Source organism: Diplotaxodon limnothrissa, linkage group LG4, assembly GCF_057381915.1.
Source record: "Diplotaxodon limnothrissa isolate DT_005_m linkage group LG4, D_limnothrissa_male_GT1.1, whole genome shotgun sequence".
In the NCBI taxonomy this organism is placed as follows: Eukaryota; Metazoa; Chordata; class Actinopteri; order Cichliformes; family Cichlidae; genus Diplotaxodon; species Diplotaxodon limnothrissa.
Window position 1 is genome coordinate 29,228,920 of NC_140599.1, and position 22,782 is coordinate 29,251,701.

At 41.3% G+C, this 22,782-nt stretch overlaps 1 protein-coding gene across 2 annotated transcripts in view; it reads left to right on the plus strand.

Moving 5' to 3' along the window:
* The first annotated feature begins 21,122 nt into the window (after positions 1-21,122).
* Positions 21,123-22,782, plus strand: part of ngfra (nerve growth factor receptor a (TNFR superfamily, member 16)) — a 29,245-nt gene continuing 27,585 nt past the window's right edge. Inside the window, exon 1 of one of the 2 annotated variants that reach the window (XM_085352793.1) lies at positions 21,123-21,192. In XM_085352793.1, the coding sequence (XP_085208919.1) occupies positions 21,147-21,192 (46 nt within the window). In that variant the 5' untranslated portion in view covers positions 21,123-21,146. The remainder of the gene's footprint in view (positions 21,193-22,782) is intronic. The other variant, XM_085352792.1, reaches the window with a different exon arrangement.

The following is a 22,782-nucleotide window of genomic DNA, read 5'->3' on the forward strand; positions in this document are numbered from 1 at the left end:
TGTGAATAAAGAAAAGATGAGAGTTAAGTGTGTTAGCCTAACTATTTGCCTAAAAATCCGTCATCAGTATTATATGAATAATGAGATTAAAACACACTTACCTAGCATGTTTTGGTTCCTCCAACTGGTCCGTCGGGTTATTGTCTCCCCAGAAACACTTCCCTTGCACTTTTGGAAATCGTTTTTTTCCTATTTCCGTTTTTAACTATTTCCGTTGTGTTTTGTGTGCTTTTGCAGTGTTTTTCTTATTGCTGGTGTTTTCTTAAGTTGCAGTCCGTTTGGCCTCTCAGGGCCACTGTAGGGTATTACCACTGGAAGAAATCCAGTACATATCAGAGCAGCACATGCGGTCAGAATGTGACTTTTGTAGAACCATCTAAAAATAATAGCAGCTGTGCTGGAAGCAGTGCAGCTCACAGAAATGACCTTGAAGGCAAGATCAACCAAACTTAAAGGTACGATTTCTGTTTTTCATGGACAGGGTTATGGAATTGGATGATAACACCATCTTCAAGAATGACCATTCAGAACATCTACAGACACTGGACTTTGGATAGTCCATTTGACACTGTGCTTGATTAAGTTGGATAGATAAAGTTTAAATTCTCTGTTTTTAGATTTGTCTGACAGGGCTTCAACTCTCAAGTGCACAACTCTTTCATATCAAACCTCTAGGAACTATTATATCTAAATATGCAGTTTGCTCTATACGTATTCTAAGTAGTGTCATGGCTCTGAATCCTCAATACATGTAGAATATATAAGGGAAATAAATACTGTCCTCTTTATTTTTTCTCATTACAGAGCTTAACAAATTTATTAGACCAACACCCAATTGACCTGCCCTAAATTAACACGATAATAAAAACATTAATACCCCAGTACATGCAAGCTCTGTAATTGATATTTTAATGCCAAAATATAAAATTTAATGTTTTTTAAAGGCAGAAAAAAATACTAAATAACATTCATATTTTTAACTTACAGCACTCCTTTAGTTGTAATTCTGTTATACTTCTGGTCAAAATCAATGATGCATTAAAATAGCATCACTGTTTACTGCTTTCCTGATACAGGATGCTTTAGATGCTAAGAGCTTTGATGAAAATGTTGTGACAGAGGCAGTGAGAGGAGTATTGGGTTGACTTGGGATGGAGAATAAAGGGATGCATGATAATCAAATACTGTCTTTGTTTTTGTTGCAGACACAGGGCAACATTTCTCAAAAGTCTTCAGCTGTTTCAAAACTAGTTTAACCAATGAAACACAGGACATTAATGTGGGAACCCCTGTGCTCATTAAGTCCTCTTTAAAATGTCATTTAGCTTGTGGGAATTTCACTAAAAATGTTCAGGAGTACTATGAATATATCCAGGCTTCAAACATGGAGATGATGGAGGAGTTTGTGTCAGAAGTAAATGAGGTACTTTTGGCTTTGCTGCCACCTGGCCCAGACCAGAACAGCTGCATTTACACACTCACACCCAGGCCTCCCCATTCCATCTTCCTAAATTCATGTCTGTCATTTTGCCCCATCAGGATATGCCGGGTCAGGGAAAACCTCAAGGGCAAAGTTCAGGAAACAATTAAGGAAAATAACTGCACGCCAGTTGAGTAAATTCCCATTCCATTTTGAATTTGTGTCTGTTTCTCACAAAGTCTCACTCGTTAAATCATTAACCCCGTGACTGGAGACCAATAAAGTAACACAATTGTATGTTAAAAATTTAGAACTGCTTTGCAAGTGACTATTACAGGACCTATTACGGAGAGTGAAATGAGAGAATAGCTCCCCGTAAATCAATCAGCGGTGGCATACTGGGTTTGTGGTCTGACCCTGAAGTGGATTTCACCTTTAGACATTATCTTCCCACTCTGGCCAGGCAAAATGCTTCCCCAGCACTTTATTATTGGAACATGTCAGTAGCACTTAAATAAGATATATATCATGGATCTCTTATAACTTAACCACTATCTGTGTGCAGGATTGCAGTGTAACACTGGAGCTTGACTCCTATAGAAATGCAGTTTGGAGTCCAAATACATATGAAAACGTTTTTTATTTAATAGCTTTTGAGCATCATGTGTGTCTTTGGGCCAGTGTTTTTTAACTTGGAGACTCCACTGGATGATATGGTAATTTACCATGAAACTTTGTACAGACACTCACAGTTCACAGACAAAACACAGATAAAACACACTGCTGTAACTATCCATGAACTGTGAACTCTAATAACACTTGGGTGATCATTTTACTTTTTCTTCTGATGCCATCACCGGGTCAAAATTTCAGTTTACCCAAATTCTTTAATTTATACCCAAATGTTAACCAGTGCCATTCCCATCACAATCTTTAAGTATCAGCAACTCAAGATGCTGAAAATGTAAACATTACCCATCAAACACCAGTACATTACTGTTATCATCGTGATCATGTTAATGCAATTTAGCTCAAAGTACATCATGCCTAAAAGGATGTACATACAGGAAGAGGCTGGCACCAATGCAGTGAGCGGAGACCATGTAGTGTAAATTCAATTTAGCTTAAGCTTACCTAACCATAAGCTACATCTTTCTCTTTGTCTTGCTACTTCAAGAAACGGTGTGCAAGAAGTCACAGCTTTAAATTATGAATCTCAACTTTAACCTATTTTAGGCTCATTTTTACTTTCAAAGACATGATGGTAGCACCCTCTTGTTAACACATGTAGATTATTTTTTATATAGCAACAACTAAGGCAAAATGCAAAAGTGGTGGGTAAACAGCTAAAGAAACCCCATGATTCAAAAGTTTGCAGAACCTCCTTTTGCAGCAATAAGTCGAGGAAATTATTCTCAGTATGAGTTTATCCATCTCTCTCATGTTTATGGAGAAGTTTTAGTCCACTTTTCTTTACAACACTGATTCAGTTTATTTACTTTTGACTCCAGAATTGACTTCAAATTGTTTGGACGTGGCCTTATAACCCTTCCCAGATTGATGAGGAAGACAATACTGAATTGTTTCTTCGTTAGCAGTGTGTTAACACACACCTGAATACAGAGGTATTCACACTTGCTGATAATCAACTAATCAAGTGTATGTGATTATTAGTACCTAGCTGCTACGTATCCTTTTAATTCCTAGTAGCACTTAGTCTTCCCTCCACAGCTTCAGCATTTGGGCTTGGTTTTTGTTAGATAAATAATACCACGGTGTAATATGTCATATGCCGTTGTATTTACTTGGTAATTAACAGAAGATTAAAAAAAAATCCTGATATGTAAAACCTAGAAGAGGGTGTAGTTTCTTTTCTCCACTGCAGTTTTCATTAGTGACAACGTGTCTGAAGCACATTGTGTCCATGCTGTGAAAAACCTCTTGACCAGATTCTCCTGATATTTTTCAGATTTCATGAGTGAAAACAATCATTTTTTACTGGATGTTGATTTCTGATCTTTAATCTTTTCTTTATGGTCTTGGAAAGAAACCATGTGGAAGTATTTCATTCAGAATAACTGCTGTGGTTGGTTTTGTGTAGCCTGGCCTGCAGCTATCCAGACTGCGTGTGGTTGTGAGTCATAATAAGTTACATCATATTTACATCATTTTGGGCGTCACAAGAAACATTTTTTAGAAACCATTTATCAAGAGCACAAATATACTGATGTGCTTATTTGCTGTGACACATGAACACATTAATAGGGGTTATTTTATAAATGGCAGGATCCATGAATTTAGTCTGGTTTTTAAACAGTATTTAATCATGTGCAGCTATTTGACAGTTCAGCCATTGGTCTTTTTTTTAGGCAATAAAAAGGTTGGCTGAGTGGAGAAAGCCTGAGGTGTATGGCTTGAATAACAAAAAAACATATAGGAAAGTGAGGAGGTTATTGTAATGTGTAATGTGAAAAGAGGGATACAGGGAAATGAAATAATGGAAAAAACAGGGACAGGAAAGAAAACCACGCCAATGAATACAGATTTAATGTTCAGAGCTGTGAATTATGACAAATGGACATATACATTACAGACGCACATGCATGCACGCGCGCACACACACACACACATGCACACACGAGTTTATTTTGTCTCTGTGCCGAGGATTTCCAGCACATTAGCAACCAGCCATGTATGCCGTTTGAAGGAAGACGACTTGAGAACACAAGGCCTTTGATCACTGCCAGTGAAACAGAAAGCATGATGGGGCTGAAATGCAAGGCTACCACACACCTAACACACACAAGCAGAGAAACACAAACGCCTCTATCAGCCTTGCTGCTGTTCTTGCATGCAGTGGTTGAATCATATTAGGACGTAAAAACAAAATGCACACCCAGATCCGCGTGCACAAAAACGGATTAAGTAATTAAAACTTTCGTTACTCAATATTTTTTCATAGTATTGAGCTGCTGTGGAAGATCACATTCTAGATGTAAAGGATTGGAGGAAGGTAGAGGAAGAGGATCAGGTTTTGTATTATTGCTATTCAATATCTTCCACCCAGCTAATCACATTAGTCTCTTTTTGGTGCCCTGCTGTCAATGCACGTCCTTGGATTGCTCTCAGTCAACTAATCCCTTTTTGCTAACACATCTATCCTTCGCTTTGCTCCTAGCACTTCTTTTCAGATTTTCTTTTTCAGATTTCTCGACCGCTTCTGTCTCATTTCATATGACGTCAACTTTCTCCCAGATGCTTAAGAAATCAGAAGACCATCGGTGGCCTTTATGATCCCAGGTTGCACATAAAGGCACACAAAAAGGACATCATCCTCCCTTATTCATAGACATCAATTTGTGCACCATGATAATAACATTTCTGTTCGATTCAGAAGAAACGGCAGTCTTACGTACGGCGGTGCTCGATGCAATCTCAAGGTGCAGAGCAGGTTTAATAATGCCATCAATATTCCATCACCATCACCTTGAGTGAAACAGCTCATCCATTTGGAGGATAATAGTGGTGTGTTTAAGAAAACTAGACTTTCATGTCATTTTCAGGACTAGCAAAATGATCAAAGCAGCATCTCATAAACAATAAAACATGACAATTAAATTTTAAGTACCCATGTGGAGTAATAAAAGGCAGGAGATGAGTATAATAAAATAGCATTACCCCTCTTATCCATGGCTAAATTCATCTCACTCTTCTTTTTCTCGCAGTCAAGTTTTACAGTGGTTAAAGCCCTAAACACAAAATCGTCATGCTAGATATTACAGTGAATTGTTGGTGAAGAAGGGCAAATATTCAGTATGCAACCTAGTTTCCAGAAAAACACGAATGCAGGCTAAAAATTTAATGAAAGAAAATGATTGTATTTGTGATTTTTTTAAAGTCTATCTTTATTGTAAGACAGTAAAGATATTAAATGTTAAAAATGAAATAAATGTTTTGAATTATGTAAGCTTAGTTTGAATATTTATGCCACATTTATTAATGCAGGGCAGATTTAAAAAGACAGCAAGAGATGGTTTTTAATTAAAAGAGACAAAACAACTGGGTGACTATACATTTAGGTTAATTAGTAATGCCACTGGGCATGAAAAGAGCATGGCTATAGGTATATAGCTCCTAACTATACATCCTTCCATACATTTAATTTCACTTTTTCAAGTCAGGGTCACAGTTGGGCTGAAGCCTATCCCAGCTGTCATGAGGCAAGAGGCACTGTACACCCAGAAGAGCTTTCTAGTCTGTCACAGGTCCCAACTGGTCAGCAGATTAAAACCCAGGACCCTCTGTGAGGCAAACACTGCACCACTGTACTGCTAGGGCTCGAAGATTAAAAAATTCATACTAAATGAGAGGAAATGACTCGTTAAGATGGCCGTCTTTGCACGGATGTGTTCGTTTTCTGAGCCTGTGATCCTGCGCTCGCAGCGTCTGGTTCCTGTTACACTGGGACCATTTGTACTTAGGGGTCACATGTTTTACAACTTTGTACTTTCATGCTACTGCCTCCCCACGCAATGACAGCAGGGGATCTGCAGGTGAATCTGAATGTGAACACAACCCGACCACCAGCCATGTCAAGACAGAGGGCACAGACAGGCCACGTTTTATACGACCGCCCGGGAACGTCGCACCTGCTCAATAACACAGTTCGTCTCGGTGAGGTTTATCAAGTATGAAACAACTGGTATTTGGTGGCCGAGTGTGTGTTGGGTCACTGTAAATATGGTGAACCATCTCAGAAGCAATATGACACTCACTCAGATGTTTTACTACACCTCTGCGGCATCCTCCGGCTGCCTGGAAATCCATCCACTCTGTCACGAAATAGAGGCTTTCTGGCAAGATATGGTCATCCAGCACATGTGAATCAGACTTATAAGAATGAGGGCACCATTGGGGCACTTTTTCTGGGAAATGTTAAAAATAGCAACATCCAGCCAAAAAGTTGTAGTCACTCATTCTAACTAATTAATGCTGATGATTTATTGAACAGTGCTTATCCAGTAACCACCGGATTTCCTTCTGTTTTGGTTCAGGCAATACATTTCCCTTGTTTTGCTCACGTCAGAACACCATCTTATCACACGCAGAAAAAGGGTTAACCTCTGGAGACCTGGGGTGCAGTTGTATTTGGGGTAAATACACCATGCAATCTTTTCCACATTAGTATTCTGGTTTAAAAAGAAAAACTTCTAATAAAGCAATTCTTTAGAAAACACATAAACATTGATCTATACTGTTTCTCATTAGAAGAGATTTTTTAATGAGGCAGACCAGGCCTGCAACACCAGTTTTATTGTATAAAGTTAGAAAAAAGGACACGGTCTTAATGTCCACACATGCAATGGATGAGGAAGACTTTTGTGTTTTTTATTATCAATTTATGACACAGGACAAAAACAGCAGGGTTACACTGTAATGCTAAAATAGATTAAAAAAAATAAAAATAAAAGACATAACCCGGCCCTCACCATGCACCTTCCAAATCTCTCATTAGGGGATCTGACCATTTCTGCAACCTTCTGTATACTACAATCTGACATTTACACCCACTTCATGGTGTGATTGTACAGCTGTGTGGAAGTGAGGGAAAAGCAAGGTTTTGACCTTCTCTCGCTACCTTTCTAACTTGTCATGTGGCTGTTTCTATAATCAGACCTGTGCACAATATAAATTCTTTCTTAGAGGTATTATCTGAAAATATGCTATGAGATATGTTGTCCCATGGCTTACAATACAGAAACCTCTCTAATATGAAAAGCTTTATGTGTTGTTGCTTTTCAGGTTTTCTGTTATCCACAGTTTATGTTTTGTTTGGTTGCATTTAGGCACAAAGCTACTTGGGTGATCATAAAAAGGTTGGCTTGGGCTAAATCCATCCGTTTCATTGTTTGCCCTATTCTGCCCCATTCACAGGTGACAAAACAAGCTCACATTTCACATGTAACTCTTCACATGATCTGCAGGTCGCAAATCCAGCATGTACAAATTACACATAGTGCCATTTTGGCTGTAGATCAAAAGTTAAGGGATCAACAGTTCATCCTGAAGGGTGAACTGTCGAGTCAATGCCTGTATGAAACTTTATGCCAGTCCATTTATACCAACTCTTGCATGGCTAATTAGTTGGATGCACAACTACATTCATATGCATAAGTCATTATGAGAACAAAAGATTAGCTCAGATTTGCAGCTGATACTTGTTCAGAGTGTTTTGTAATTTGTCTTTGTGCAATTTAACAGTTAATCATCAACAAGTTAATCAGGAGCTACTTTGTTAATGAGCCTTTACGTCCTGCTTTATTTTTATGTGTTCCTTGGAAACTGTTCAGGAATTTGTCTAATTTATTGTAAACTTGTTTGCTGCTAAATCAAGTTCAGCTTTCTTTTCATTTCTGCCTCCAACTTGGCATCCTGTGTGAGTCGCTGGCGGCAGGTCATCTTTCCTGTTCCTTCACTATGGAATGTATATGGCTGAAAACACGGCTTTGAACGTCCAAGCACGACAGATGAGCAGGAAACTCTAAGATGAAAAGTCTTGAATTTTGACTCTCTGCTTTGATTTTGGGCAACACTGGTGTGTTTCCAATTAATTGGCCTTGAGATGAGAAAGAAAAATCTGGCTTTGTAAAAATGCACTGTAAACATGAGTCACTGAAGCACATTTCCCAGGGGGACAGTTTCTTTCACAAACATACACTCAGACAAAAAGGAAGCAACAGGAGAAAATAGGATTCATCGTGCTCTGTGGATAAAAATGCAGCTGAAGTCATTAATCACAAACTCACTGTAATTAGAAGAGGAGAAAATGTATGCCTAAGTAAATCACTTAGCACTGCTCAGAGGGAAAAAGAATTGTTAAAAACATCAGCCATGTGTCTTAAAATGCATAAAACAGCCTGTAAATGAGTGCAAGATCTGGTACTGCTGTTGTTTTGTTTTTTTCAAAATACATACAGTCACAGCAAAAAAAAATTACACCCTCTGTCAGTTTGAAGGTTTTAAATATCAGGACATAATAAGTTTTTCAGGGCATTTGCTTATGCACAGGTCTCTTAAGGTTCTGGCACAGCATTTCAATCAGGTTGAGGTCTGGACTTTGACTGAGTCATTGCAAAAGGTTGATTCTTTTCTGTTTCAGCCACTCTGTTGGAGATTTGCTGCTGTGCTTTGGGTCACGGTTCTGTTGCATTACTTAAGCCAAGCTTTAGCTGTTGGACAGGTGGCCTCACATTTGGCTCTAGGATATTTTAGTATACAGAGGAGTTCGTGATCAATGTCTGCAATGTGCCCGAGTCCTGTGTCTGCAAAATAAGCCCAAATCAGCACCCCTCTATCCCCATGCTTGACAATTGGTATGAGCTGTTTGAGCTGATATGCTTTGTTTGGCTCTCACTAAATTTGGTGCCGAGTATTATGGCCAAAAATCTCCACTTTGGACTAAAGGACACTGTCCAAAAGTCTTGTGATTTGTTCAGAGAGACCCTTACAAACAAGACACCCATGTTCAGTCTTTTTTTAATTGTACCGTGGTAAACTTTGACATCCTCACAAAGGCCCGTAGAGCCCAAGATGTAGCTCTTGGATGTTTGCAGTTTCTCTGAAGATTGACTCAGTCTGACCTTGGGGTGAATTTTTTGGGGCGTGCACTCCTGCAAAGATTGGCAGCTGTCTTGAACGTTTTCCACTTGTGAATAATCTTTCTTACTGCAGAATAATAGACTTTAAATTGGTTGGAAATTATGTTACAACCCTACAATCGTTAATGTCCCTCCACTTTGCCATTGTATTAAGAAACATCTGAATGCTCCAGACCAGCAAACTGTGAAAACGTCCACTTTTATAGAAGTGGTCTCACTTGCTCATTATCAGTTAATTAATTGCGTTTGATTATAAACAGCTGGCTGCTACTTACCCTAATAATTCCTATGGAAGGAGTGAGGGTGTTATGGTTGTTACTTGATGTGTAAAACCTCAGAAGCGACATGGGCATACTGCCTTTTTACTAAGCTACTGGGAAGAAGAACCCTTATATTTAAAACATTTATTTCTGCTTGTAACAGACCACAAATTCTGAGATGAAATATCCAGTTGAAATTTACAGTATCTGTTTTACATAAATATATTTGAAATATGGGAACACTTTTGTAAGAAAACCTCTCTATTTCATGAAATAATACCACAGCATGGTGCGTTAAACGCTAAAGGATCCGTTTTTATTCTTTGCTTTGAACCTTTGATATTAAGTTAACTAGGGAGAAAGAAATACACACACACACACACACACACACACACACACCATCTATATGACAGCCTAAAGATAGCCTGTCAGGAGGAAAGTGTATGCTCTCTTCCAGCTCTGGCTCAGCTCCAGTCTTCAACGTGTACTTTTTGTGGTTTTATATTTGCAAACGATTTGTGAAGGGTGAAAGCACCTCCTCCTCTGTGTTGAATCTCATCTATAATTCTTGTTTTTAGATCTGTAACCAGTCACAGGTGATGTACTATCCCCTACTTGGCAGCCAGTTAAAAACATGTGGCGTCCACTCTCCCGACTCCGTATGGCTCCCCCGGCATGTTTCCCAATGCATGCTGAGACATAACTGTATACAGTGGGCCTCCAACTGTTACATCAGGCACAATGTGTCACCTCAACGGCAAACAGATAAGAAATCAGTGTGGTTAAACATCACACAGGGGTCATCCCGTCTTTAGACTCAACAGGAGAGGCTCTTGTCTCGACTAGACTTATCTTTGTCTAAACACCACAACATCTGTATTTTATATCCACACCAGTATCCAAGAAATCAAATCCATTCCCTCAGTTTACATCGTTCTTTCAGATCTTATGCCATGTTTTTGACAAAGCAGTATTAACCTTAACACTGCTTTCCCCACATTTCTGCAGTCAGGTTGTGAACAAAAGGCAAGTATTGAATATGTGAATATTTTTTATTCTATTCATGGAAGGCAAAAAACCCCCATTTCCATTATGTTCACATTTAAATAGAATAAGTTAAGCACATATCAATATCCGGCAGAGAGGTGGTACACAAGGTAGGCCAGTTAGCTCAGTTGGTTAGAGCGTGGTGCTAATAACGCCAAGGTTGTGGGTTCGATCCCCGTACGGGCCACAAGCTGTTTTGGGAGGGGAAAGCTCAAACCCCTGAGCAAGGTACCGTCCCTACACGCTGCTTCAGTGAATGAATGCAGAGAGTAAGTATATAGGAAAAAACAAGACTGAGTGAATCTGAGACCATTTCATCATTGGAGATCATTTCAAAAATAAAAGGGGATTGTTTAAGAATACATTCATAAATAAAGGTTAGCCACTGTGGCTACAAGTGTACAAAAATGGTGATTACACCCACAGATGTGTTTTTCTATGATTGGGTGAAGACCAAACAGTAGCATCTAGGGCACAAAATTGCCAACAAATCTCATTTCTTGGAAAAGAAAGTCAATCCACATATACAGTCCCAATCAAAAGTTTAAGACCACTTGAAAAATGGCAAAAATCATATTTTGCATGGTTGGATCTTAACAAGGTTCTAAGTCGAGATTCAACATACAACAAGAAGAAATGGGAGTGAGACAAAATATTTCTGTGAGCATGCAATTTATTGAAAACAATGCTTAAACTGAAAGAGGCTGTTTTACAGCTGATCAAAAGTTTAGGACCACACCTCCAAAACCCCCCGTAAACCCCCCCAAAAGAGAAATCAAAGGTCCAAACATGAACTCAGTAATGAGTAGTTCCACCCTTATTGTTGATCACTTCAAAAATTTGTTGTGGCATGCTTGGCATGCCTCGAAGGGCATCTATTGTCTGGAACTGTTGCCCATTTTTGTAAACTTTCCTTGCCATCTTTCCCCAATGGTTCTCAATTGGATTTAGATCAGGGGAACATGCAGGATGGTCCAAAAGACTGATGCTATTCTCCTGGGAGAGCATTGGCTCTTTGAAAAACCCTGTCCACATAGACGAGGACCCTCAGTCATGAGCAGTGTTGGGCAAGTGACTTTGAAAAAAAAAAATCAGACAAAAAAACATAAAATCAGAGTAGAAAAAGTATTTTTTTTTTACTGTAACAACCACAAACATGTTTAATGAATCATATTTCATAACTTTAAATGCAAATATAACTTGTCAATTTTAAAATCCTATGCACAAGTTTGGCAAACAACAAAGTTATTTGCAGCCATTTACCTTTTACCTTGATTTTTTTTAATAACCATTTCAAACTATTTACAGAACAATCAGTTGTTCTGCATTCAATAAGATGCCACACAAATTATTTGTGCCACTCCAAAAAAATAATTTCTGTCCACTATAAAGGAGAACATCACAGCCTGATACCTGCAGGTCTGACAGCAGGTGTATCACTCCTGTTTCTACCTGGAGACAGCAGTCGCCTCATCGTTCTGACACACAACACAAAACTATCCACAACTCTACACACTAACTACACAAGAAAACACATTAACTACACACCCCAAACATGCTAAACGTCACAAATCTCTCACATCTCAAAACTCGCTCTCTCTCTCTCTTTTTCTGCTGTCTCTCTCTCTCTCTCTCTCTCTCTCTCTCTGTCTCTCTGTATATATATATATATATATATATATATATATATATATATATATATATATATATATATATATATATATATATATATATAAAAAACACCCAGCACGCCCCTGCGGGCGGTTTATCCTTCAAGCTCGGGTCCTCTACCAGAGGCCTGGGAGCTTGAGGGTCCTGCGCAGTATCTTAGCCACCATTACCTTCACCCTCCACATCCTCTCGAGCTCTTCTCTGAGCCCTTGGTATTTCTCCAGCTTCTCGTGTTCCTTCTTCCTGATACTGCTGTCATTCGGAACCGCTACATCGATCACTACGGCCGTCTTCTTCTGTTTGTCTACCACCACTATGTCCGGTTGGTTAGCCACCACCATTTTGTCCGTCTGTATCTGGAAGTCCCACAGGATCTTAGCTCGGTCATTCTCCACCACCCTTGGGGGCATCTCCCATTTTGACCTCGGGACTTCCAGGTTATACTCGGCACAGATGTTCCTGTACACTATGCCGGCCACTTGGTTATGGCGTTCCATGTATGCCTTGCCTGCTAGCATCTTGCACCCTGCTGTTATGTGCTGGATTGTCTCTGGGGCATCTTTACACAGCCTGCACCTGGGGTCTTGCCTGGTGTGATAGACCCCAGCCTCTATGGATCTTGTACTCAGAGCTTGTTCTTGTGCTGCCATGATTAGTGCCTCTGTGCTGTCTTTCAGTCCAGCTTTGTCCAGCCACTGGTAGGATTTCTGGATATCAGCCACCTCCTCTATCTGCCGGTGGTACATACTGTGCAGGGGCCTGTTCTTCCATGATGGTTCCTCGTCTCCCTCCTCTTTCTTGGGTTTCTGCTGCCTGAGGTATTCACTGAGCGCTCGGTCAGTTGGGGCCATCTTCCCAATGTATTCTTGGATGTTCGTTGTCTCATCCTGGACTGTGGTGCTGACACTCACCAGTCCCCGGCCCCCTTCCTTCCGCTTAGCGTACAGCCTCAGGGTGCTGGACTTGGGGTGAAACCCTCCATGCATGGTAAGGAGCTTTCTTGTCTTTATGTCAGTAGCTTCTATCTCCTCCTTTGGCCAGCCTATTACCCCAGCAGGGTACCTGATCACGGGCAGGGCGTACGTGTTGATGGCCCGGATCTTGTTCTTACCATTCAGCTGACTCCTCAGGACTTGCCTGACCCTCTGCAGGTACTTGGTGGTTGCAGCCTTTCTAGCGGCCTCTTCATGGTTCCCATTTGCCTGCGGGATCCCCAGGTACTTGTAACTGTCCTCTATGTCTGCAATGTTGCCTTCTGGTAGTTCATTCCCTCAGTTCTGACTACCTTCCCTCTCTTTGTTACCATCCGACTACACTTCTCCAGTCCGAACGACATTCCAATGTCATTGCTGTATAGCCTGGTAGTGTGGATCAGTGAATCGATGTCTCGTTCACTCTTGGCATACAGCTTGATGTCATCCATGTACAGGAGGTGGCTGACAACTGCTCCGTTCCGTAGTCGGTATCCGTAGCCAGTCTTGTTAATGATCTCACTGAGGGGGTTCAGGCCTATGCAGAACAGCAGTGGGGACAGAGCATCTCCTTGGTAGATCCCGCACTTGATGGTGACTTGTGCTATGGGCTTGGAGTTGGCCTCTAGTGTTGTACGCCACATCCCCATTGAGTTCCTGATGAAGGCTCTTAGGGTCCCATTGATCTTGTACAATTCTAGGCATTCCAGTATCCAGCTGTGGGGCATTGAGTCATAGGCCTTCTTGTAATCAATCCAGGCAGTGCACAGGTTGGTCAGTCTGGTCTTGCAGTCTCGGCTGACTGTTCTGTCTACCAGTAGCTGGTGTTTTGCGCCTCTGGTATTCTTGCCAATTCCTTTCTGTGTCCCACTCATGTATTGACCCATGTGCCTGTTCATCTTAGCCGATATGATGCCTGACAGGAGCTTCCATGTAGTACTGAGGCAGGTTATTGGTCGGTAGTTGGAGAGGACCGGTCCCTTCTTGGGGTCCTTGGGGATCAGGACCGTCCGACCTTCGGTTAGCCATTCCGGGTGTCTCTCGTTAACTAGCAGCTGGTTCATTTGTGCTGCCAGACGCTCGTGGAGTGCAGTCAGCTTCTTTAGCCAGTAGGCGTGAACCATGTCGGGCCCTGGTGCTGTCCAACTCTTCATACTGGAGACCCTTTCTTGGATATCTGCCACTGTGATGGTTACTGGACCCTGTTCAGGGAGGTCGCTGTGGTCTGCCCTCAGATCCACTAGCCACTGAGCATTGCCGTTATGGGTTGCGTCCTTCTCCCATATGCTCTTCCAGTATTGCTCTGTCTCCAGCCTTGGTGGTGCTGTTCTCTTATTATTGTTCCCTTGCCACTGAGAGTACACCTTTGCTGGTTCTGTGGAGAACAGCTGGTTTATTCTCCTGCCTTCTATCTCTCTGGTGTACCTCCTCAAGCGGCTGGCCAAGGCTGTGAGTCTTTGCTTGGCAGTTTCCAAGGCCTCAGGTATGGACAGCTTGCTGTATTTCTTATGCACCTTCTTTGTCGCACCTTTCTGCAACTCCGTTAGTTGGCTAACCTCCCTCCGTGCTACTTTGATCTTGCCCTCTAGCCTCCTTCTCCATGGAGGGTACTGCCCCTTGTGGCTGTTCAACTTGTAGCCAAGCATCTCACTGATCACTGCTGCCGTATTGTAGATCAGCTTGTTAGTGTCGGTAATCGTGGTTGTAGGTATTGTCCGTAGTGCTGCATTAACATCATCTAGCAGACCTTCTGAGGGTACTTCACGTAATCTTGGTAACCAGCTACGGGGTATCCAGGTTTCAAGCTTGGCCATTATCCTATTTTTCAGGTCAGTTCCTCTCGCACTCAACGATCCTTCTCCTATCGCACTTGGGGCTATGTACCCAATCTCGGGTGGGGGTGATGATATCTCCCCCCTGACCTGGCGTCCTAACTCCTCCTTGCCGTAGCATTTGTGTTGTACCTCGTCAATCTCTAGCTGTGAGAGCAGTCCCTTCTTTCGAATGTTGGAACACTGAGCTACTAGTTGTTTCGCCGTCATTGTGGATGTTGGGTATCGAAGAATCCATAGGTCCGTCATCCTATTCATGTAGCCCCTTCCGCCGGGGTTACTTGCGTAGTAGCATTCCAACAACGCCCTGTTTTCGTCTCTTGCCCACCGATGCCTTCTTGTATATATATATATATATATATATATATATATATATAAAACACCCAGCACGCCCCTGCGGGCGGTTTATCCTTCAAGCTCGGATCCTCTACCAGAGGCCTGGGAGCTTGAGGGTCCTGCGCAGTATCTTAGCTGTTCCCAGGACTGCGCTCTTCTGGACAGAGATCTCCGATGTTGTTCCCGGGATCTGCTGGAGCCACTCGCCTATCTTGGGAGTCACCGCACCTAGTGCTCCGATTACCACGGGGACCACCGTTACCTTCACCCTCCACATCCTCTCGAGCTCTTCTCTGAGCCCTTGGTATTTCTCCAGCTTCTCGTGTTCCTTCTTCCTGATATTGCTGTCATTCGGAACCGCTACATCGATCACTACGGCCGTCTTCTTCTGTTTGTCTACCACCACTATGTCCGGTTGGTTAGCCACCACCATTTTGTCCGTCTGTATCTGGAATATATATATATATATATATATATATATATATATATATATATATATATATATATATATATATATATATATATATATATATGTTAAAATTTCTAACTGTAGAGGAGGAAAAAAAAGTGGTCCTTCGAGACAACTGTATAATTAATCTTTTATGTAACTAATCTATTTAATAATCAAGCATCAAAATATTTACAGTTTTGTCTGAATGCTTAAACCCTAACTGTGATTCCTGTAGCACAATCTCTAAAACTATTCAGACTTATAGCGAAACCACTCACTGAGTTTGCAAAACTAAAAGCACAAAAACTGCTTTGCTCTCAGTTTGCAATTTTGTAACACACACTTTGCAAAACTGTAGGCACAATTCACTGCACAACACTCAATTACCAAATTTCCAACACACTCCTAGCAAAAGTATACACATGTATGGCTATCATTAACACTAATTTGCCAACTGTCTGGCACACTTTCACATGTGAAAACTTTTTTAGATAATTCGTTCACTTTGCAATCAGGCTAAGCACTATAATCCAGGTAAGCTGTGTGTGCGGAGTACAATGGAGGGAGCAGAAAGAGTGAGAAGTAGAGGAGGCCGAGGAAGAGGACGTGGAGGTGAAGAAGTAGGATGAAGAGGACGACAAGGACAAGGAGGAGCAAGAGGAAGACGAGGAGGGGGGAGAGGAAGATGAGGAGGGGGAGAGGAAGATGAGGAGGGGGGAGAGGAAGGGTAGGAAGAGTAAGAAATGGAATTGCTGATGACATCAGAGCTACAATAGTGGACCATGTAATCAACCGTGGAATGACCCTGAGGGTAGCTGGCCAACGGGTCCAGCCTAACTCGAGCCGCTACACTGTAGCAAGCACCATAAGGACATCTTGAAATGAGAATCGGTTAGTACAGTCACTTCGCACAAAGATTTGTAGCACTGCCATATGCCAATGAGAAACACACCAATACCATTGATGTAAAAATACTGAAATTGTTACTTTACAGAATTGCTAGATGACCAGATGCTGGGGGCAGAGGAAGCATGTTCACTGCAGACCAAGTAACCCATAGAGTCATTATGGCGACTGCAAATAATCCTATACTTGGAAATAAACACTTGTGTTTGTTTTGATGTGTTTGAATAAACACCAGTACTTGAAGTTTGGATCCCTCTATGCTTATGGATCTATGACAGAAGTATGAGCTCAAACTGACATAGCCTACCTTGTGCACAGAGAAAGCAAAAGCCAGATGTGTTTTGTATTCATACCATCAGTGTGCAGTTGGCGCATTGTGTGCTTAGTAGATGATGGCTTGTGTGTACTGTTTGATACGGAAACACCATTTTTACGAAGGTGTGAAGAGTTAATCCAGCTGTGTTTGCTTTTGCAAGAGAACTACAATGTTTTGATGATTGGGTGACAGGTTTTCTTATTTGTGTGAAGAGTTTTGCAAAATTAGCCAATAGTTACAAAAAATGTGCTTAAGCAATCAGAAAAAACTGTAAGTCGTAGAACGGCCAAAAGTTATTCACAGTTAAGGGTGTGACTGTGACGGTTGGTGCTTTCAGTGAGAGTTGGGTACGGTTTTGTCTTGTTCAGCATTCAGTTATAGTAATGCTCAGCGAACTCCGCCGTTTTCTTTCACACAGGGATTCAGACAAGATGAAACCCTATGAAAATACGAGATGGAGAAAATGAGGTTCATCCTGTTCAGTAGTGGAAGTCATTAATCACTAACCCAATTAGGAGAGGAGCTAACTTAATAAATCACTTTGCACAGCTCGCAGTGAAAAGAATTGTCCAAAAAACCCAAACTTGGTTATGCGTTTGTGGCTTTTGTCAATGCTACGCAAACACCTGACTTTATTTGCACACACTGCACATCATAAAGCTTCTGCTCATTAACTCAAAGTTTCTTTCCAGCACAGTTCACAGTCCAGGACCAGCTTCGCTTGTCCACTTGTGTGTCAGCAATACAGGATGAGTGCTCCACCTCTCTTGTGGCTGAGGCCAAAACTACACCCAACCACTGCACTCTTTTAAATTGCATAAAACGGAAAATATGTAAAGCGTGGGTGGACTTCATGATTATATGTGAGCACAGTGTCATCATTGGAATGTTTTTATAGTCACTACTTGAAGACCAAGTGACATCCTTTGTCTGTGAAAGACAGAAAATTCTGTTCTTTGACTCGTAACTTGGTGCTTGCTGGGTCCACTGAAATTGAAAATTTTCTATCCTACAATCTCTCTCTCTCTCTCTCTCTCTCTCTCTCTCTCCCCCCCCCCCCCTCTGCTTTTGTCCAGTTTTCCTCTTCAGTACAAATGAACTTTACTACTACTCACATATTTAAGCAGCATTAATTCTCAATGCACTAAAAGATACTCTAAAAGGTATCAAGACTGGTTGCGACAAGCCAAAGTTTTTCTCACATAGGTAAAAACCAATAGGAAGGTATGAACGTGCATAAGAGGAAGGACATACACTTTGCTCATTATTGTCTTAATAACTGGATTTGTTTTGATAAAACATGGTTAATTTGGCCTCCAGCTGGGTTACAAAAACATCAAAATTATATGGTCAAAAATTGAGATGAGTCATTTTTGATCACCAGATGCAGATACTATCTGCTCTTCCAATTTGTAGTAAATAGGTCATTTGGTGCGAGGATGAAGGGAGTCTTAAACTGCTATTTGCGATGTTTAAATGCTCACTGTAGTATAATTTGTGCTTATTGTGCAGTTAAATTAAGTTTCCCTTGGTCTGGTTTTGACTAAAAGAAGAAGAGATAAATAAATTACATACAATTAGATACATAAATAAATAACACTGTGTTGCCAGGAATGTCAAGTGTTGCTGCCCTCAACTAACGCCTTTTACCATGCAGCAAGCCCTCTTCATCAAGATTATATTATAATTGTGACCTTGCCGGCTGACATAATGTTTCCTTTTGCCGACCAGCAATAAGACTGAAACGTGATACATGCAAAAAGAATGTATCCTACCAAAGGCCTTGTAAACATATATCAGTTACAGCACTAATAGAGTTCACATTCAGAGGGCATTTTTCTATTTATGGCTGTTTCCTCTGCGTGTTGTAGAACATCTATGTTACACTGTTAGAACAGTGATGACAGCATCAACAACAAGGTTGAAACAAGCTAATTATTAACATTTATTTAACATGTGCAGGAATGGCAGGACCCGTGGTAATTACTTGCACTTCTATAGTGGCTCTACTGACACTGTAGTGATTATAGGTTGTAAATCCTGGCTCAAGCACGATCATCATAGGAATGCAATATCAAAGACGCTAGTATTGATGGAGAAGAGCGCTGTCAAAGTCGTGAGAAGGGGGTTAGATAGAGATGATACAGGGGTGATCTTAAAGGAGGATATAGGAAGTGGGAAAATTGATGTGTCCCGAGATCAATAACGAAGAGCATTCGGATCTCAACAGTGTAACTGAATCGCCTTGTGGCTGCTGCTGCTGTTTCAGGGACATCAGCCTCTGTGTCCCCTGAGCTGATGATCAGTGTGAAAAATGTAGAAATGCTAGTGTCAGGGAGATTGTAGAAGAAAAGGTTGGGAGAGGTTTGAAGCAGATAAAGCTGTCCAATTTTTGGTGACTCCAACTGGTTCGTTGCCACGTTTTCTTGGATCAATATCCATCAACACTGGTTTTCCTTAAATGTAAAGGCTAAGTACCTCAATGGGCATCAAACACAATTACAATCCTTAGACGTGCATTAGTGGTTTTGGAGTGGTCTCGCCAAATTTAGTATGATCTTGACAAAAAAAAAAAAGATGAAGCAGATGGCACTTAATGGGACTAATGTGATCTAAACTTCAATAAACCTCAACGTGTCTGGCAGGTTTCCAAACAAGTGTTTCAAAATGCACTATTTCAAAATGCAGTCAAAGTGTGAAACTGCCAAATACTGCACTAGAAAATGAGTCATGATTTAAAGAGACTTTTCAGCTTGGTAGATAAAATTCAGGACTAGACATCAAAAACACATTTATAGTCTAAACCCCTTTCAGGAGGCTCCTCTTCAAGTACGCACAGCACTAAATTGTGCCGTAGCATCAGCAACACACAAAACCAGAATTCAGTGAAAATCAATCCTTTTCACAGTGCACTTCTCGCTGTGAAGTGGGAGGAAGAAAAACCTCATCTTTCAGTCTTAAGCTCAAGATCATCACACAAGACTGAGCTGCTGCTGATCTGTGGCTCAGCTGAGTCGCCCTCTTGTGGTGCATGGCGACAATGCACCTTGAAGTCCATCATAGGACTATACTTTTTTTTTTTTTTGCAAAAGATTCACAACACATTCAAAATAATAATGACAATAAAAAGATAAAGTAGTAAACTAAAACCACTATTAAATATAAAAGAAGGAATAGCTGCAGTGATTTTGTGGACTTGTTTTTCTGTTGACCTAATTTTAGAGGTAAGTTTGGAGACTACTGGAATCCGTGGTGCTCTTTCTTTCTGTTTCCAATATCGTGCCTCCTTCCTTCACCTTTAGAAACATTAGAAGCACACTTTAGCATAATGCAATCCAGCTCAACAATGCCATAAGCTACAGCGAAGTCTTTGGCACACCAGCAGCTACTCCACCACAAAAAACACGATTAATTGAAGAACCAAACGCTACATTAGCATAAATATGCAGACACTCACGAATAATTGTCATTACTCGTAAACTGGCTGATACTCGGTGATCGACTTAGCCCAGGTGTTAGAAAGAGGGTTTCCCCAAACCTCTCACGTGACTCTTTCGTATAAGATATAAAGATACAGTATCATTAATTTTAGTAACGTGCGCGATGATATTAGATCAAAGGCAGGATAAAAGTGGCATGAAAGTGTTACTGTGGGGCCAAAAGAATGTAGACAGATGTGTCCACATACTTTTGAGTATATAGCAATAACAACAAAGACGTGTGTGGGGATTATTACTGAATGTGCAAAACATTCATGTCGGTCTTTAATAATAAATATGAATCATTTTCATTATTTGATATTTTTCAGCTAGTGAGACCTCACGTGAGACTAAAACGAGAGAGAGAGAGAGCGAAAGAGAGAGAGAGTGCGTGTGTGTGAGAGAGAGAGGGAGAGGAGCAGGTTGCACTGCAGGAGCATCAGGAGTAATAAAGTGGAGGGTGGACGTGGCCCTCTCCTCTTTTCGCCTGCCTCCTCCGCAGTGCACTTGCAGTACTCCGGACAGGACGGTCTCCTGCACCTCCTCCTCCGCCTCGTCTTCACTCTGTGTGCTGGTGCGTTAGTGTGTAAGTAGTGGCGCTGCTGAGGAGGTGCACCTACACTTGCAACTGACTCCGGTCCAGAGGTCCCGGACAGACGCGCGATGGTGCGGACTCATTGATAAAATCCGTGCCGCTGGAATTAAAATGAGCACTTCTGCTGAGCGGCTCTCCTCATACACATAGCTCTGCTTTCTCTGCACAACACCTCTTTTATGTGACTCCGGCTGACGAATCAGGATGACTTCTACCTTATCGCTGGTCATTTCATGCTCTTTGGTAAGTAGTCTGTGCAGTAAGTGACTGCAGCAGTACCCTGCTTCTTTAATGCTGTCATTCTTTAAATGGAGTTTCAGTGACCCGATGGACTTTTTCATTTCACTTTTTCATTTTTTCAGGGATTTCCTTTCACTGTGACGTCTCAATAATGATTCCCTCAGTAACATGCCATCTGAAGCTGAAATTGTTTCCCACTTTGCAAATCTGTGCTGTTGCTGCTCCTGTTGGGACTTTCGTGGTGACTTTTTCTTGACCATTGTATGGCATTTATAATCCGTTTTGAGAAATTTCTGTCATATCTTTGTAAATATGTATTTTATTGCTGTTGTGAGGCAAGCAGTAAGTCGTTTATCTGGTTAAACGTGACACGCGGGTGCTGCATGTAGCTACATGTCAACTCATTTGATTATGACTTTGTGGACAGACCAGTTGATGTTCAGCTGTGCGCGCACCCACCAACCCACCCACCCACACACGCACGCACGCACGCACGGAAGCACGCACACACGTTCCCCTAAATGCGCACTTGTACCTCCCTTTTGGTTTTCACGCATGGGAGAAAAAGTTCAGAAGCACTGCTGGAATTATGTTTATGGAAAATATCTTCGATATCTTCTTCACCCTGGGTCACATGCATCCACCAGAAGCTTCTGGTGGATGCTTTGACCTAGAGTTTAATGAGTTTATAATAATGTTTTGTCAAAATGTTTACTCTTTAGGGTATTTTGGCCATATTTGGGGTGTTAAATGAAAACCAGAGAAAGATGCTTGAATGTTCATGCAAAAATGTGGATTTTTTTGTTTTTGCTTAAAATCATATCATTCTTAAAATTAAAGTACTGATTATAGGAAAAAGGTTGATTATAGGAGATGGTGGTAATAAAGCCAGAAGCAGAGGTCACATCCTCCCAGCACTCTGTTAAGTGCACAGCAGCTGGTCTTATTGGGCTGTGTGGCTCAGTCATCATGTGAACAGCCCTGGATGTGAGTGGACACTCTGTTATGACAGCTGGTTTAAAGAGTGGTGACGGTCGGATGCACTTTGGTAGAATTAAATTTAGAAATAAACTCTCAAATTGACCATGAAATTGAAGTGGGAGCAAACCAAGCATATCATAGCTGCGTCACTGTACATTTTTATTAATATGTGTATGCATATTCCTGCTGCCCATTTCACTGTATTTGTCATTAATCTGTGTTTTAGCTGAGTGAAATTCCTGTGAGACGTAAAAGGAAGGGGAGAGCAGTTAGAGACATGAATCCATCCCCTGTAAGAAGGAATGTCTTTTATGGTTTTGGGATCCACCCAAGTTTCATTTTTGCAGACTCAAAGTCTGATAATTTACTCTCACAGATGCAGAAATTTGTGCAAAAACGTTGAGATAACAGGCTGTAAAGTCAGGAAAAATGATTAGGAAGAGGAATGCACCTTGAGAGCAAAAAGTGGAGTGACAGATAGGGGGAAATATTGAGCAAGAGAAGTCGGAATGAGAGAAAGAGAGAGAGCGGTGCTAGCTGCTCAGTACATCTGTTTCTGAATGAAAGCAGGGACAGTAGAGAAGGAGGGGGGGGGGGGGGGGGGCAAGGAAGGATGACA